Source organism: Lacerta agilis, chromosome 10, assembly GCF_009819535.1.
Source record: "Lacerta agilis isolate rLacAgi1 chromosome 10, rLacAgi1.pri, whole genome shotgun sequence".
In the NCBI taxonomy this organism is placed as follows: Eukaryota; Metazoa; Chordata; class Lepidosauria; order Squamata; family Lacertidae; genus Lacerta; species Lacerta agilis.
Genome location: NC_046321.1, coordinates 55,039,114 through 55,057,786, shown reverse-complemented (window position 1 = coordinate 55,057,786; position 18,673 = coordinate 55,039,114). Strand labels below are relative to the sequence as shown.

The 18,673-nt window shown below is 43.3% G+C and overlaps 1 protein-coding gene across 2 annotated transcripts in view; it reads left to right on the top strand.

The window, feature by feature from the left end:
• Window positions 1-712: 712 nt before the first annotated feature.
• The window catches only part of WASL (WASP like actin nucleation promoting factor), a 31,573-nt gene continuing 13,612 nt past the window's right edge, over window positions 713-18,673 (top strand). Inside the window, exons 1-4 of one of the 2 annotated variants that reach the window (XM_033163505.1) lie at window positions 713-881; window positions 14,489-14,623; window positions 15,396-15,482; window positions 15,968-16,064. In XM_033163505.1, the coding sequence (XP_033019396.1) occupies window positions 768-881; window positions 14,489-14,623; window positions 15,396-15,482; window positions 15,968-16,064 (433 nt within the window). In that variant the 5' untranslated portion in view covers window positions 713-767. The remainder of the gene's footprint in view (window positions 882-14,488; window positions 14,624-15,395; window positions 15,483-15,967; window positions 16,065-18,673) is intronic. The other variant, XM_033163506.1, reaches the window with a different exon arrangement.

Below are 18,673 nucleotides of genomic sequence, written 5' to 3'. Positions count from 1 at the left end.
TTACAATGATGTTGTTACTGTTATCATTATTATTATTCACAGTTTGCTCCCCATCCAGCAGAAGAACTTCCACTCATCCTCTTCCTCCCACCCCGGCAAACAACCCAGGAGCGGCGGCCTCGCCTCTCCATCTCTCTGCCTCTTTCCCCATGACAGCCCCGGCGAGAGTCAGGCTCGACCAGCCCGCCCGGTATTTAAGCGGCGCAGGCCGCGGGCCGCGCCACTAGCCGGGCCGCGCGGAACAGCGGCAAGAAGCAGCAGAGCCGCCGCCGCCGCCGCCACTCAGTCCCCTCCTCCTTCTCCTCAGGCCGGCGGGGAAGAAGGAACAGGAAAGGGAGGGCGAGGAGGAAGGACGGGCCTCTCTCCGCCGCCGCCGCCGCCGCTTCTTCCCTGGCCCGGCGGCCGAGTTCTTTCCCCTCACGCCGCCCGCTCTCTCTCTCGCCGCCTCGCCCCCTGCTGCCATGTTGGATCGCTCGGCCCGAGCCGGGGCGAAGCGGGGCGTTTGAGGGGGGGAAGGAGCCAAGGAGCCACAGGCCGAGGAGGAAGAGGAGGAGGAAGGGCTCCGGCCTAGAGCTCACCCAGCCCCCTCAAGCGCCGTCTCCGGTCGCCGCCCCGATGCTGCCGCCGACGCCGCCGCTGCCGCAGTAGCCAGCGGGGCGGAAGCGGCTGCTCGTCGAGAGCGGGGGGGACGCGGCCGCCGCCGCCGCCGCCACGAGAGCCCGGAGCAAGGCGAGGCAAGCGGCCGGCCGGCACCTCGGAGCGCCGCGATGAGCAACAACCAGCAGCCTCCGCCGCCGCGGCGGATCACCAATGTGGGCTCCATGCTGCTCACCCCTCAGGAGAACGAGAGCCTCTTCGGCTTCCTGGGCAAGAAATGCGTGGTGAGTGAGGGGACAAGGGCCTGGCCTGGCCTGCCGGTTGGCGGGGGTGGGGGGCGGCGGGGAAAAACCCGAAGTGGCCCCTGTTTACACCCCCCGGGGGGGGGGGCTGGGCGTGGGGGATGTGTACAGGATGCGTGTGCGTGTGAACGCGGCTTCAGGGAGGATAGGTGGCTTGTGGCTCCAGGACGCTTGGCCTGCCAGTCCCGTTGACCTCTGAGGGCCTTGCTGTGGTGGGGGAAATATGCCTGCGATTTGGGGGGACCAGGGCCCCCCCTGCTGTATTTGGGTGGGTAGCGAGCAAAGGGTTTATAATGGGGGGTGGGCCCCATAGCCAGGATTCATTTTAACTGGGGGCAAGTAACCAGAATTTTATGTTGGGGGGCAGATAGCCAGGATTTATGTTGGGGGTGGCAGATAGCAAGGATTTATATTGGAACAAGTAGTCAGGATCTAGGGGGGTGCAGGTAGCCGGGGCTTATTGGGGGAGAGCAGGTAGCCAGAGTTTATGGGAGGGGGCAGGTAGTCAGGATTTTGTTGGGATACGTAGTCAGGATTGATGTTGGAACAAGTAGTCAGGATTGATGTTTGGGGGGAGGGCGAGTAGCCAAGGTTTATGTTAGAGGGGGCCGGACACCCACCTGTCATCGTCCTCTTGACTAGCAGATTCGGAATGAAATGTCTCAACGATTAAATTACTTTCTTTTGACCCCAAGTGCTCAGAAAAATCTGTCCAAATCTTTCTACATTTTCTACTTTTAGCTAAGAGTTTCTGTTTGTTTACTTGATGGGGGGGCAGCTGCTGCCCCCCCAGCCACTCCCATGGGGATGGCTGCCCCTTTCCTCCTTTGGGCGAGATTGGGGGGGGACAGGGGACGACGACATATGCCTTGCTGGTCTTTCTGGGGTTGGGAGAACAGGAACGCCGCTTGCCAGGCCTTTCCCACATAACAGCTGCTTGCTTCCTTTTTCGGCTGTCGTAGTGGGAAATAAGCAAGGTGTGTGGGGTGGAGGTGTGTTCCTTTCCTTCCATTCGGGCGAGGCGTTAAGCAGCATTTCCTCTTTTTGGTCCGGTGAGTGGGGGGGGGGGATGTGGGGCGCAGGTGAGTATAGCCACAAGCAACACTGTACCAGGAAAAATAGTCAGTGCTATCACTGCCCCGCCTCTCTGTGTTCCCTTCCAGGTGCCCCCTTAGTTGGGTTGCACTTTGGCACTGTTCTGTGCTTGCAGGAGGAAATAGATCTGGCAGGGGACTCCAGGGACACGTCTTTCACAGGTGTATAGTCACAGCACTTCGCTTGTTTTGCACAGGTGTGAACTGCAATGATACTGCTCTGCTGCTGTTAGCTGGTTCCTGCTGGTTACTTGCTCTCCCACTTCCTCTATGCTTCTCTCTTGACAGGTATATTTTGAAAAGGGCAGTCCCAGTAATGCTCTGTGGTATGAGTGTGTCAGTAATAGAGCTGTTGCAACGCTTCGTGGAAAAAGATCAGCAGGTTAGAGCAGGCCTGAATCAGTCTGCCTGGATTGCACCTGTAGGATTTCGTGAACTTTCAGGAAACAAGGTGGTATGATCTGGGCCGGGCAAAACCGGAATGTACTCTGTTTTGTTTCCCTTTAAACAATAGGCTGACATGGCAGATACATCCATGTAGATACACTTCATTGAGGGATCTTTTAAAAAGACTGAACATCATTGGTAGATTTCTTTCTCTTTTTTTAGTCCTAATTATTAGTATCCTGTAGGTATTTGCAAGCTTAAGGATTCTGACATTTGCTTTTATTGTCATGGGGCATCCAACATGGTTACTGATACTGTTCAAAAGCTTGCACTGAAGCTTTTTGCTCTTTTTCCAATTTCTTAGACAAAATAAATCCCAAGAAATATCCTGTTTTTGGCTTGTATTTTATTCTGTGAACTGCCCTGAGATCTTACGATTAAGGGCAGTAATACATCACCATCATGTAATGTAATGTTTGGGCCCATGTCAATGTCTGAATTAATCTATTCTTCTGGGCCATTGTTTTACTTTCTAAAACATAAATATACCGGTAAATAGTAAATCTTCTTGTGAGCAAGCCACTAAAGACTTGTTCGGATTTAGTTGAGTTGTAATGTAAGCTTACCAGGAGAGAAACAGCACAGATAAAAAATTACAATAACTAGGTATATCACAGCAAGAAGTTAGGGCATTAGAACAGGGATTAACAAATATGTTGTGTTATTACCCAGCACTGGATTGTAGAAAACCAACAAAAGTAAGACATGTTAGGGAGAGATACAAGGTCCAGTAAAGATTGCAGTAATTTACTGGCATCTGTGGACAGCTTGATTTATTTATTTTTTTAGCTCTAGAATTACTTGGGTAGAAGAGGCACACTACAGATCATTGCCTCCAGCTATGCCTCAGTGAAAACTGGCTTATATTATAGATCTATCTCAAATGTCAGTGGATTTTGACCATACTCTTCCATTATTTCCCTTGCAGTAGAAAGTATTCAGAGTCTGAGGTTATTAGTTATTTATTGAGACCATTAAGACTAATAGTAGTAAATGCTACTACAAGGGGGGGGGGGGAACCACAGTTCCCATCATCTCCTCCTATTGGCCGTTCTTGGCTGGGGTTGATGGGAGCTGGAGTCTCAACATTGCAGGTTCACCACAACGCCAGTCACTTTAGGCACCCTTCTTCTGAAGTACTGTAATTCTTCTTACTCTTCCCCTGAGCCCTACCTAATTGTCCACTCCGCCATAGTGACTCTAATGACTCTTGCACACTGGTATTACATATAGGGCCTCTGCACATAGGCAAAATATAATGCTAAAAGCAAAATGTGATGGCAAGAGAGTGTCAGTACTGTCGAAAGGATGCTGGCAGTGGCATTATGCTGTTCCCTGGGGATGCTGAGGCTTGCCAGGGAGGGTGTAAATTCCTCTAGGGTACGTTGAAGTATTATTTACCTTAACTGGGCTGAGTGGCTTAATGCCAACTCCCTTGCCAGTTGGTGCAATGCAGGATAGTGTGCCCCACCCTCAATGTTAATAGTGCCATTAGCAACCCTCTTTTTTTCTTCTTTTTGCACGGTCACTACATTAGGTTGAGGACTAGGCAGCTGAAACAATGGCTAAGAGTTTCTGACTTTCAAAGTTATAAAATTTGGAACTTTTGGTAAAAGCATGCAGTAATTGTTTCATTAGATTCTAGTGGTAAAAGGATACCTGCAAGGGCTGCAAAGTTTAGTAAACTTAGACGGCAGTCCTATAAATCTTTACCATGGAGTAAACTTGAATCCAGTGGAGCTTACTTCTTACTTAAGGATAGGGTTGTGCTTTTAATTGGCTAAAAACCATTGCACCGCCTTTAAAAAGTAGCCTGATTTAATCTGTCATATTTCTTAAAGTATCCTATCCATTTAGTTTTTTAAAAAATACAAGAAAATAGTGTAGGTAGTAGGCATATGTTAAAAGGATCTGCTCCTTCTCCCTTAGGAAGAAGAGCACAAGCTTTGTGTGCCAAGGGTTTCACATTCATTCCTGGCATCTCCAGGTAGATCTGGGAAAGACTGAAATCCTGAAAATCACTGCCAGCCTTTCTAGACAGTAAAGGTAAAGGGACCCCTGACCGTTAAGTCCACTTGCGGACGACTCTGGGGTTGTGGCACTCATCTCGCTTTACTGGCTGAGGGAGCCAGTCTTTGTCCGGAGACAACTTCCGGGTCATGTGGCCAGCATGACTAAGCCGCTTCTGGCAAACTAGAGCAGCGCACGGAAACACCATTTACCTTCCCACCAGAGCGGTACCTATTTATCTACTTACACTTTGACATGCTTTCAAACTGCTAGGTTGGCAGGAACTGGGACCGAGCAACGGGAGCTCACCCCGTTGCGGGGATTCGAACTGCCGACCTTCTGTTCGACAAGCCCTAGGCTCTGTGGTTTAGACCACAGCGCCACCCATGTCCCGGTAGTACTAGACAGTACTAAGCTAGATTAACTGCTGAACTGAATTTGTTTCAGGCAGCTTCAATTGCACATAAAGAAATGCCTCTTCTGAGAATGTGCATGAGATGTCAAAAAGCTCCAAAAGAAAATAAAAACATGCTTTTATTTAAAAAAAACACCATGTTATTCATATAGTTTATAAATGATGGAAATCTTAGTCAGTTAGGTGTCAACACTACAGGAAACCTAAATAAAATGTGTTGCTAACTGTAGCGAATAAATATTTAGGCTACCTAAAGACACGCCACAAATGTATGAGCAATTTTAGAGCAACTTTAGCAGTTTGCTGTGAAAATTAGGTGGTATACCCTTATATTTATTACAGGAGCTTGAATGTGTGTCAGATTAGGAGAAAATAAATAAAATACTAGGTGCCAGTTCTTCGGGGCTGAAAACATATTTCAAATTCTAAGCATATGGGGGACACGGTATTTGGGACATCCTATTGATGAGGTTGCTAAAATTCTCTTTGAAACTGATTTATTTGCAGACTTTCCCAGAGTGGCTGGGGAAACTCAGCCAGATGGGTGGGGTATAAATAATAAAATTATTACTTATATGTTGATGAGAATCTTACAATTCTGAAAAAGATAGAGTGAATTTTCTCTTCACCTTTCGAAGTGCAAACGGTTAGAACTGTAATGCATATGTAACACTAAGTGTACATGCTTGGTGTGCAGGGAAGTCCCAGGCTGGACCTCTGGTTAAAAGGATCAGGGAGAAGGAATGGAAAAGCCTTTTTGTGAATCCCTGGAGCTGCTGCTCTTCATAGTAGGCAGTATTAGTCTAGTTTAGATCGGTTGTGGGAAACCTTTGGCCCTCCCATCAGCCCCAGCAATCTAGGCCAATGGCCAGGGATGGGCGCTGTAGTTTCCATGTAGAGAGCAGTAGACTGCCCACAGCTGGTCTAGATGGACAAATAGTCTGGCAGCATCCTATGTTCCGAATGAGGAATATCACACAGAAATTGCCACTCCGTCTTCTGCTTATGTAAGAAATATATATGGAGAAGAAAGGCATTAACCTGTTACTGCAGAAAGGCAAGTTGATTCTCAAGCTCAATACTGCAATCTCTGAACACCTTTCACCATCAGGTCCTGCACCAGCTTCAGTCAGATGTCACTATTCCAATTTTGGTTTCATTTTTGTTAACTTGGGGCTCCTCCCATGCTGCTGCTCACACGAAAGCATGCTGCAGATATATTTACAACTATGCAATCTATTGTATGATTGTTTTGTGTTTTATGAAAGTAAAAGCTAGTATCCTAGGTGACTCACATTCCATTCTTTTCTTTTTAAAAATTTCATTTATTGCTAGCCCAGTACATTGCTATAACGTATGCCATTTTTGTTTCGTAACTGAAAGATATCAGAAGGCTTTAGAAAAAACAATATTGATTAGCTTGCACTGCAGGTTGAGTGAAATACATGTCTGCAGAATATGCATGCAATATGCTAGTCTATCTAAATGATCTTCAGAGAAACAGTGTCATACTATATAATACCTTCATTTGTCTAATATTGACAGATCTATCTGTGGCCTCCTGTGAGTCGCCTTAATGAGCCCTAGTTTCCAGTGGTAGCCAGGATTCATGACTTGCAACACTGTTTTGTAATTCTTTTGCATCTGTACTTGTTCCTTTTCCAGATGCTTAACTCTTCACACTTCCACTCTGTTCCTCGTCCTCCCCCTTACTTCTGGCATCCAGCTATGCTGCGGAAATATAATACAATCAACGATATCAGGATTCTGCTGTTACTGTTCTGTTGGCTGGATTTTACTATGGAAAGTTGGTGTTTAAGACACACTTTCAAATAATACAGAAGTAGTAGGCATTGCTCATTCTTAGACGAGGAGGCTGCAGTTAAATTTTTGCCATTCTTTCCCAGTTTGTATTGGACTCATTGGGGAAGGAAAAAGTGGGATTTGCTTTGTCTTCAGCCATGGGATTTTTTAAACAGTAGCAGCACACAGACCTGAGCACCAGGAAAGGTAGTGTGAGTTCTTGCCAAATACCCATCTCAATTTTCTGCCTGCGATTTAGCAGTAACAGTTGAGCTAGCTATACAAGTGCGTATGTGGAATCCCCATTTTCTGTGAGAGGAAGGTGCTTGAAGCAGGGTTCATGTGGGATTCATGCATTTTATTCAGTGTGTGCGAAAGTAGCAACAACTGTTCTGTTTCATCTAGACTTTTATAAGAGCACCCTTGTGGAATTAAGGGCAGTACTTTCAGAAAACTGAGCACGAACATCATGTGGCCTTGGTGTTAAATAAGCCATTCCGGTAGGATTTTTAAAATACCTTTATGTTCTGGCTTTATGTATAAATTCATGGTGGTTGTAGCTTAGCAAGGGGCGTCTATTATGTACTCCCTTTCAGTGTTCTCTGGCGTGTGGGTTTGCACTGCTTTCGGCATGCTTGCCATTTGCCGCCTCCTTCCCCTTCCATACTGTGAATAAAGGAGTGAGGCAGGGATGAGATGATTTTGTGCTGCTAAAAGATTGAACAGGTTGTCTCGTTCTTCAGAAGCCTAGAGCGAGGGCATGCAACTGCTTTTATTGCCGATCTTCATTTGTTAAAAAAGAGTTATAATTTGAAACGTTTTTACCCTGCTCTTCAGCTGAAAAGGCTTCCAGGCCAGCTTACAGAGATCTTTGGTAAGGACTAAGATACCAGAAGGCCTGGGGGGGGGGACTTTATTTTGCAGTGTATTACTTTGGCCCATGATAGGATTGCATTTTGAAATTGTTTGCAATTGGTTTTAGTCCTCTGCATATTTTGTATGAGGCTTCCTGACAAAGGGCACTTGTGAACAGCAAAGCTGGGGTATAGCTTCCACTAGCACCCTGAAGGATTGGCCTGCAGAACAGCATTGTCTTGAGTATGGACAGCACAGGATTGTATGCAAAGCCGCTTCAAAACTTAATTGGGCTAATAATGCAACTTTTTTTAAAAAAAGAAATACCCATGTAAAACATGATTTATTTAGAAAAGAAGTAAAGGTAACTGTGCTAGGTTTGGCATACCTGTCTGTTGATCAGTTACAGGTAGGTAGCCGTGTAGGTCTGCCATAGTCAAAACAAAATAAAAAATAAAAAAATTCCTTGCAGTGCTACTGGAAGGAATTTTTTTATTTTGTTTTGACTATGTCTGTTGATCAGTTAAACAATTGTGTTTGTCCCAACTGGAAGCCACAAGCTATTTCTCTCCCTTCCTCCCCCTGCCCCCAGCAGTTGCCTACAATCCTGCCAGGTGAGAAAGTTAAAAGCTTTAAAGATGAATACTGGAAGTTGGGTATAGGGTTCTGGAATAACTGCAAAGGGTCAAGGACTCCTCTGTCCTGTGTCTGTGGTCCTGATTGTGTACCAGTTTGATCATGGCCTGGCAATTCTGCAAAGCTGAGTGCCTTTATGTAAGTGGTAACCCTGGTCTCTGTTTGCACTTGAAAGCAAGGCCGGGAATAAGACTTGTAATAAACCAGACATAGAATGGACATGTTGTTTATAGTACTGCTTGTTTTTACTTTTACAAAGTTTTGCTGCTACGTTTTTCTTCGAGTTCTTAAAATAATAAACTAGTCACTGTCTTGTATATAGTTTGCTACATTGATTTGCCTAAAATTGCAAACTTAAAAATAACTGGTTACAGTTATTTAGAGTAACTTTATTGCATCACGATAAAGTGGATTTTTCTGTAAGCAAAGATGACGTATCTCAAGGTCTATCCCACCTTTTCTTCTTTTGTTTTTTTTTTTTTTTTTTGGTTAAATCTATTGCCCTTGTGTGTGTTCTGCTGTACAGCATTCGTAGTAGCCATGTGCAGCTTGATGTAAATCATGAGCAATCTGTGAGGAGGAGGGGATCTTGTAGAATTCCAGCAGTTCTAAATTCACTTACCAGCAGGGATCCACAAGTTTTGCGTATTCTTAATAGCGAAGACAAAGTTTCTGGATTCCATGACCTTGCCCCTCTCCTTCATTACAGACCTAGGCATTTCTACGTGGAAGTGAGTAACAATACGTAGTTGTCCTGTCCTTGTAGGGCCTCAGATATACAGCAGAACCCTGCTTGTGCGCACCTTCTCTAGCTTTAAACTTGTTGCTGGGGGAAGGGTAGCAAGGACTCTCGGGGGCAACAAAGTTCTCTGAGTACCTTGACTGCCACGGCCTGGTTCCATCCATTCACTCTGGAGCTGGATAGAGATTGGGCTTTTGGGGGCAGTGGACAGCAAACACACACATTGAAACACCTACTGTCACCCACTGCCCAAATAACCAGCTCCAGCATAGAGGTGGGTGTGACTCTTCCCCCTAGTTGCATTGAGTTTTAGAACTATCCACAACTCAACACTGACGGTGGGGGCTGTGTTTGTCACTGCCGATAGATGTAGCGACTAGAACCATGCAGTATTTTGAATATGGTGTGGCATGATTTGATTAAAGAAATTACAATGCTTTCCGCAACCGCCACATATTGAGTCTGCATTTGGATTGCATTATCTGCCACAACCCCAAGATCCTTTCTGTCAAGTCAGCACCGCCTGAGAGCCCATCAGTGTATGTGTGTGTTAGAATTTATGTTTGCCTCGGGTTGCACCACTTAACGCATGCTTACATTGAACCACTTTTCCCCATTTATCCATTTTGGAGAGATCCTTTGGGAGCTTTTCGCAATCCCTTTTTGCTTTTACCAATCAATACAGTAGGCAATCCTCCATGGGCTGAATGCCAGAGGTAGATGGGGACAGAGATAAAAGTGTGTGGAACTATAGATGTGGCCCTTAAACTTGTACTGTGGGCTGTGTCTCAGCCATGCAAAAGTAGTGGTCCTTCCCCCGCCCCCCATATACTTACACACATCTCTCCATTCTCCTATCCAGGCAAGCAAGAAGCATTATCACAGTTCAGGAACCTCTTCCATTCATGCAAAAGCGCTTGAGGGTAGATAATGTGGAGCAGGGCTGTTGAGAGGCATGACCTGAAAAAGAGGCCCAAGGGGCAGATAGAGAGGCCTGGTGAACGGGATTTGGCCCCTCAACTTGAGGTTCGTCTACATGCTGGGGTATGATTGTGTTTCAGTATGTAAGGAATAGGGAGTGCATTTTAAAGATTTCTGAAAACCTAAGAGCATAGCTCATGAAAAATATTAATTTGGGAGAGTCTCAAAATATTCTTAATCAAAGCTTTGGTCCACTCATTGAGCCAAATCAATTTGAAATTGCTTGCTGGTGTTTTCAAGGTCAGAAAGATGTATTACTGCAGAAACTGGGGATCTGCAATGCCTGTTCTGTGGTTAGAATTGCAAAGGCCGGAATCATCCTGTAGTATTGTGGCTTTGGGTGAAATACCACAAATTAACTTCCTTTTTCTTTGCAGCTTGGCAGTAGCCTGTACTCGTAGTCTGTGTGACTTTGTCGCTTTGAGTGATTACTTCTGCTTTATCTACAAGAAACTTCCTTGGGCTTTAAGAGGAAGAGGGTTGTGGTCTGCAGGAATTGGCTTGCTGGTTTCTGTAACCTCAGCCACAACCTCTTCCTGAGGGGTGCGGGGAGGTGAAAAACTATCAGAGTTGCCATTCCTTCCTCCCCACTTGGACATTGCATCCAAGATCCAGCACGGGGGTAGGGGGGAATCTAGAGAAGTTCTTCAAATAATGGTGTATTCTCATTCATTTTAAAATTCAGTAGGGTCACATTTTTGTTTTGCCCACAACGAGGTTTTATGACAAAAGTCTTCTCCAGCTGTGCTAGCTAAAATCCTCTAACTGGAAATGTAGATGGGCCTGTATACATGTAGATAATGTGCAATGCCAGCTGTCCATATGGTTTTGTATTTCTTTAATACCTGTTCTGTTGAACAGGTCTCTCTAAGACCTAGATAAAATTGGTCAAATAATGACTAATATTTTTAACTGTTAGGAAATGTAGGGTGCTATTTTTAATTGCTAGGAAATGCTGTACCCCGAAGCCCTGTCAAACTAGTGGCAGTTGCAACCCCAAGTGAAGATCAGTCACAAGACCGTTCTTCCACTATAAAAAATATATAATCAATTTATTTTTGAATCACTATAAACTTCATAAACCACTTTGAGGAAAGTTGGGATTTTATATAAAATTAGCCATACTAAGACTTGTATATCTTCATAAAGGTGTTAATTTGCTTAGTCTTTAATTCTTTAGGTGGAAAAGGCATTTGATTGGGAAGAGAAATTATATTACATTCATAAAAGACTTTTGTTTAACAGTCACTGCTGAATATTTCCAGTCCATGATCAAATCTAATGTAATGATATGCAACATACACATATATACATATAAACTTTTTAAAAGTACTAGAAACAAGTGTCCTGAGTCAGTGCTTGTTTTTGCTGTCTTTATTGAACCGTTAGCTTTTTATTATACAACACCTAAACGATATAGCAAAGAGCAGAATATTGATTATTTGATTCTATCAAATGCAGGGTAAGCTTAAAACAGAGGTTGCCAATGCCTCCAAATACTGGAACTGGAACTGTCACCAGCCCCATGCAGGTATGGGCAACAACATATGGAAGACACCATGTTTCGGTGGTCCAAATTGGTAGACACTGTGGAGTTAGCATATTTTCAGACTTGTGCCTTTCAAATTCAGTTAGGTCTTTCTAATACAGTATAAATAGCATCAGGTAGTTTTTGTCAAAACTTTTGTCAAAATACAGTATTTTATGGCTTGACTTTTTCTTGAAGGCACTGAAATATTTCCAACCCAACACAGCACCTCGCTGATGCAAGGGTAGGAGTGCCCTGTTTCCTGCATGTTTTCCTCTAGTTATAGCCCCTAGCAACACAGCTTTCACAATTCTGGCTTCCTGATCCACAGAAAGTGGCTTTTCATGAAGTGCTGCAGCAGCGAGGAGGAGATGGAATAACCCTGTTACATGAAGAGAGCTTTCGTTTGCTCTTGTTTAGATTTAAATCAATACATTTTGCTAGTTTACCAGGTTGCAATTGCTTTTCTATTAAAACAACGGTCAAAAGGATTCAAGAACTATCTTGTTCAAGTTAACTAGGTTCTGACCCAAAGTACAAGAATGATGGCAAGGGGATTGGCAGATGGGCCACCTCTACATCCTTATGTTTGGGGTCACTTCTTCTGCGGCCACAGCCATCCCCTTCATTCACTGCCCCACAAATGCTCGCCTCATCCCAGAGGCTCACCTGTGGGCAAGTCCACCCCAGTGCCGGACACTGTGACATGGGCCTGGGCAGGGTGAGCTCTACCCGTCTCTGCCTAGAGCCCTATCCAAAGGCATCTCAGGGGCGTTCCTCTGTGAAACAACTCCCAGGAATGCTTGTGGGTGGAATTGCAGGTATTGTTCCATTGCTTATGTCAGGAATTTGCCTCGCAGCGGTAGCAGCCTTGGGTGGGAGTTAAGGGTTCCTCAAGTGATAAGTGTGGCTACTTTCCAATGAATGTATGATGGTTAATGTGAGCTTCTGTGCAATGTTTTTTTAGAATGGTAATCCCCCCACCTCCAATTTTATCTCTGCATTAGATATTATTTTCTTCTGTTTAATTTTAAGCTGTTAGGTTAGTGTATCTGTATTGTTTTATACAACATTGTGTGTATTGGTGATTTTTTTTGTATTAATAGCATTGCAATTATTTCTTGTTGTCTCTATTTATTTATTTTTAACCGTTATGCTTGTTCAGTTGATGTGCTTTGGATTGCTTTGGCCACAATTTTGCAGAAAAGCGACGTACAAATTATGCCGGCTGCTTTGAAGTGCTGAATTAGAATCCATCTCTTAGAGTAGATCATTCGAAGGACCATGAATCTTTCAATATTAGGAAAATATTGTCATTTAAGCAATGTTAGCAATGACCAACTTCGTATTAGGTAGTCAGAATTTGCAAGATACCTGTTCTTAAATGCTGCCTTAGATTCATCTTGGCTGCTCCAGCCCTTGAGGGGGAAAGCCTGTTCTGAATAAATCTCAAATTCTGCCAGTCGCGTCTAGACTTCAGTGAACCTTGAAAGGAGAGAGTACAAATAGCATATGCTATCCAGTCTTGCAGAACCAGAGTTGCAATGAAGTCTGTAAACTGCAGTGTAGGTAAATGTTTGATATTTGTAGAAGGGTTATAAAAGTCCAGTTATCTGATCGTCCCCGGCACCTGAGAAATTAGTCCCTGGTGCTGGGAGCAGGGGGTTTTTTCCACCCCTCATCACTACTGTTTGTGGGACCTGCTGCCACCATCCACTTCCACAGCTTGGTTTCCTTAGTTACTAATCGTAACTAAGCAACCACTTGGTGATGGGGGGGTGCTCTCAAGTCCGAGGTTATAATCTCCAGGTAGGATGGAGCCCTGACACCTCTCTCTGTAAGCCAGAGCTTTCAAAACTTTTTATGTTGGTGACACACTTTTTAAGCATGCATCAATTCGTGACACAGTAATTCAGTTTTACTAGCAAACCGGAGGTTAAACTAACCCCTTTTTAGCCCCAGGAGGCGCACAGGGAGCACTTGCGTGACACACCGCAGCCGACACACTAACCTGTCGCAACACAGTTTGGAAAGCTCTGCTCTGTGGGGAGAGAGAAGGAAGAAAGAAAAGAACAATTAAGATGCTAGCAAAGGATTTCCCCTTACTGTTGCTCTCAGGTGTGTCCCCTTGTTCTTTGTTGGCTTCCAAATGTGGAAGATATTTTTGTGCCCCTGATAACGAATATTTATTTTTAAAAACAACCACAAAGATAGATTTGTTGACTTAAGGGCTTGTAGCTCTTTGTCATGGTGGATTCTGATAATAATTTTTATTGCTGTTACGTTGTTCTTTACAGAACTTTGTAACTTTTATTTTCAGTAGTTCCCTGGTACCTTGCACGGTGTACAAATAAAAGTAGTTCAACATGCAATTGGTCAATATAAGAAAAAGTTGAGGGAAAACGGGTTCCAGAAGCTCATAAGAAAAGTCACTTCTGTACTGTATTATCTAACTTACTTACATCCCTATATCCAGCAAATGAGAAGCTAGGTATTATCACATTTGCTATTTTTCACCTTCTTTGAGCCTGTGACGATTATAAAACTAATGCAGCTGCCAGTTTTAAATGCATTACTGAATAATGGAGTCTGAGCCATCGTTCCCAAGTTCTTTTTTACTCTTCCACAAAATGCTTGGTTCACCATCCTAAGGACTATGGAGGAACTTGATAACTTGCTATCTAAACAAGAATTTCTTTTGTTGAATATTCTTGTTCAGTGTTGGACTATTCATCGTTGAATGAATTAAATCCTGTGTGTGCTAAGTTTCTGTGAAACCTTGACACCCAGTAGTAGCAATCCAAGTGGGATTTTATAGTGCCTTTGAACAAAGGTTGGCACTCTACTATTGACAGGACTGTATCTGTTTAAAATATCACTTAGGCAAAAGCAGCATCCTTATTGTGTTTTTTTTTATAGATGATGTTTGGTTAGATTTCCAGCAGTGCTAACCAGAACAAGCACCATTTTTTATGAAGCTCTACACAGCTTCATAAACAATTACATGTTTGTACATATGAAGGTCGCATCATGATGATGAGCTCTTAAGTCTTAACAAAAGTTTTCTTCTTTTTTTAGACAATGTCTTCTGCAATTGTTCAGATTTATGCAGCAGATCGCAATGCTATGTGGTCGAAGAAGTGCTGCGGCGTAGCTTGCCTTGTAAAAGACAATCCACAAAGGTCTTATTTTATCAGAATATATGATATTAAGGTGAGGTTCTCCTCCTTTTGCCATCTCTGATATGCTTGTGCTTGTCTTAATTTGTCAGAATGTGTTGAATGGCATGCCTCTGATTTATGAATTAATGAATTGTTAAACTGTAGAAACAGAAATGAATGTGTGATATGTTTCAGCTTTGTGGCACTTGTTGGTCACACTTAAAAAGTAGGAACACGTGGGTCTAAAGAAATAAATGTACATGGGAGGAGAACCATTTGGAAAGCCAGAGCTTTGCTTCCTGATCTTGCTGCAGAAGTTCTCGTAGCTCAGTTAGCAAGCTGTTGAGCTGTAGCCTGACACTTTGGCAACAAGAACTGCTGAAAAAAGCTCAATCTGAAAATTAATGTTTTAATGTATAGAACAACTTAAGCATGTATCTAAATCCATGGTATATAAATGATGGCAAAGGGCAGGTTGCCAAGAAGCAATGCAACTTAATGGCTTTGTCATCAGCATAGTGTTGGCACTTTCCTTTTCAAGAAGATGATATGGAGTCCTCTCCTAAGAATATCTTGGATGTAGTCAACTGAGAGGAAGCCGAAAGTTTGCCAGCATGCAGATGCCCCCCATGTATAAGACACCCCCTATTTGGGGGGACTCAGATTTAAGAAAATGGGGGGAGATGCATCCGTGTATAAGGTGCCCCCTAATTGTTGACCTTATTTTTTTAGGGGGGAAACCTAGTCTTATACACGGAAAAATATGTTATGTGTCTGCAGTCACTTTTCTCACAGTGTCTTTTTTCCCCCTTCCATTTTTTTAGGATGGAAAACAGTTGTGGGAACAAGAATTGTATAATAATTTTGTATATAATAGTCCTAGACCATATTTTCATACCTTTGCTGGAGACGTAAGTATTTTGCTGTATTTTGCATAGTTATCTCTATGATCAGGTTAAAACGAATAAAATATTCCTTTCAGTTTGTGCTGCCAGGTATATTTACACCTGCACAGTCTCTCTTTTATTCTCTAAATCAAGTAATATAAGAACTGTGCAGCTTTCCTGATAATTTGTATTAAGAAGTTAATGTCAAATAAATTCATAATTTTTACGGATTTGTTTTCCTTCATCTTAAAACCATCTGAGTAAAATTAGGGGGAACAGAGAGGCACACCTTATACATATTGAAGTCAGTAGCAGTTGTCAGCGAAAAACTGAAATCCTCTTGATACATCTAGTATTTATTATTATTTATTACATTTGTTAGTTGCTCAGTACCTAATTTCGCAATCTAAGATTTTTTTTAAAACTAATTTAAGATTGCAAAAAAACCTGCATGTCTTAATATAGTATTTTAGAAAAGTTATTTTCATAAGAAAATAATTGTTTTTCAGGCATGTCAGGTGGGTCTTAATTTTGCTAATGAAGAAGAAGCTAAAAAATTCCAGAAGACAGTGACGGACTTAATTGGACGACGGCAACGAAAATCTGGTAGATATACAGTTTTTCAACACATTTTTGCTTTGTGTGGAACTTAGAAGAAAACGTTCTTAAGGCAGAAACTAACCTCCTTAATTTCCAGCTTCTCTGGATTCAAGAAATAAGTTAGAAATTGAAGGGGGGGCATGCACACATAGTTGTTACCAATAAATATGTACAAACTGGACCTTTGTACAGTCTACAGCTAATGTTAGCAGGACTTCATAAAATAGAATTTGGGAGCCCGTGGTTGTTGGTTTCCAGCTCCCATCAGTCCCAACCAACGTCAGTGGTCAGAGTTGTAGACCATTAACCGGAGGATCACAGGTTCCTGTTACACAATAAGATTCAGCAGTGCCTAGTCTTTTACAATACAGCAGTGCTTCTCAAATTTGGTTCCCTAGCTGTTGTTGGACTTCAGCTCCCATCATCCTTGGCCACTGGTCCTGCTAGCTAGGGATGATGGGAGTTGTAGGCTATCAACAGCTGGGGACCCAAATTTGAAAAACAATACTGAAATCCCCAATACTATTTCTTCTTCTCATAGTGAACTTGAGTGGTGAGTGCCAATGGAAATGGAGCCAAAATGGGGCAACTGAGAAACAAGAGGGGGAGTATCACCATGGTTGGGGGAATCCCAAGGATTGCTGAATTGCAAATATTCTAAGGGAGAGGAAAACTTGGGGAAAACTCCCCTTTAAAAAAACAACAACAGCCCAATGAGCAGCACACAGGCTCAGCAGCTGCATGATGTTAAGTGTTAGTTATGAAAGAAAACGGCGGTTGGGAGGGAACGTCAAGTGACCAGGTCATAAAATCCTCAACTGCAAAAGCATTCCTGTTAAAGGTGAGAAAGCACCGCAGCACTTCATTGTAAGTCCCAGTTGCATAGTTAATTCAATGAAGTGCTTATTGCTGTCGGCTGAATAAAACAGTATCTCAGTGACATTTTGCACATTATATATTTAGAAACACAGGCAACTTCCCCACAGTGTATCCAATGGGCAGATAGGCAGGGTCGCAGATATGGTCCGCAGCGATTTTTGTGATGTTGGCAGGTGGTTAAAATTGCCACTCAACAGCTGGAATTCCTGCTGGCTCTCTGAGCTTCCAGTTTACATGTAATTTTTATCTATGTTATAGTCAAGATATTGCTGGAGCTTGCAATTACCTGAATTTCTCCAGTTCATAATATTGGGCTGCCATTTCCCACCAAAGTCCCCAGGTTTTGCTCTCTGGCTTAGAATGTAAAGCAGGGTTCTGCGCATGCATGGAGAGTGCTCAGCAGACCAGGTAGCCAAAGCAAACTGCTTTGGTGCATGTGCAGAATCTTTCCATGTTAATCCTTTCCTGCTTAAACTTGGTTCATAGAATCAGAAAAAAATATATTAGCGGCTTTTTGTTTGGTGAATACTGATGCAGGGAGCTCTTCACTTTTTATTCTGTGTCTTGAATATTTGACTCACATGTTTCTTTTAAAATCAGTGCATTGGTTTATAATCTGATTTTTGTGTGTGCAAGGGCAATCCTCCTGGAGTTAGACTTCCCTTTGATTACAGGGTTTCCCCCCTGCTGGTCAGAAATGGTTTCTCTGTTAAGCCACCAGATGGAGTCCTAAGACTGTCCTATACCACTGGATGTAATTTTTGTTCTATAATAAATTGAGGAGTCACAGTGACAATCTCACAAGGCAGACAAGAATGTATCATTTTATTTGCAGTGGAATGTACAAAGCAGCTGGTTCTATAACCCTGAAAGTTTGTTGACAGGCAGACATTCTGGGAGCCTTGAGAAATAGGACACTGCATCCTGTGTCTTTTCCAAGCTGCTGTATTGCACTACGGTTTACATCTCACAGAAAGCAGATAAGGAGGTAATGCCTGCACCTGGGCTGTAACTACTTCAGATTGCAGGTGGGGACTGCCATGGTGGATGCTTCTGTGTGGGGGAAAAAAACCCTCCAGACTCCCTAATGCAGGCATGTCCAAAGTCTGTTTTGGGGGCCTAATCCGGCCCGCTGGACGGTCTAATCCGGCCCCTGTGGCAGTTTTATTTCCTGGGGTAAAATCCTAAAAAAGCCTCAACAACAACTTGAACCCCACAAAAAGTTCAAAAATTCCAATCCTAAAAAAAGCTCAACACTTCATCATATCTGGCCCTCTTTGAAAAAAGTTTGTACACCACTGCCCCAATGGACTAGACCATGGGTAGACAAACTAAGGCCCGGGGGCTGGATGCAGCCCAATTGCCTTCTAAGTCCGGCCCACAGACGGTCCAGGAATCATGTTTTTACATGAGTAGAATGTGTGCTTTTATTTAAAATGCATCTCTAGGTTATTTGTGGGGCATAGGAATTTGTTCAATTTTTTATTTTTTAGTCCGGCCCCCCACAAGGTCTGAAGGACATTGGACCGGCCCCCTGCTGAAAAAGTTTGCTAACCCCTGGACTAGACCAACCTTCTAAATATGCTGGGTTGTTGTTGTTTTTAAGTGCCAGAAGTTTTTTTTATGTTGAAAGAGTATTCCATCATGTGAGGTGGTTATAGCCCAGAAATAGCCTGTTTCAGTAACTAGGTCCAAAAATAGCTCCTTCTTCACTGCTTGCTTACATCCCTCTATGA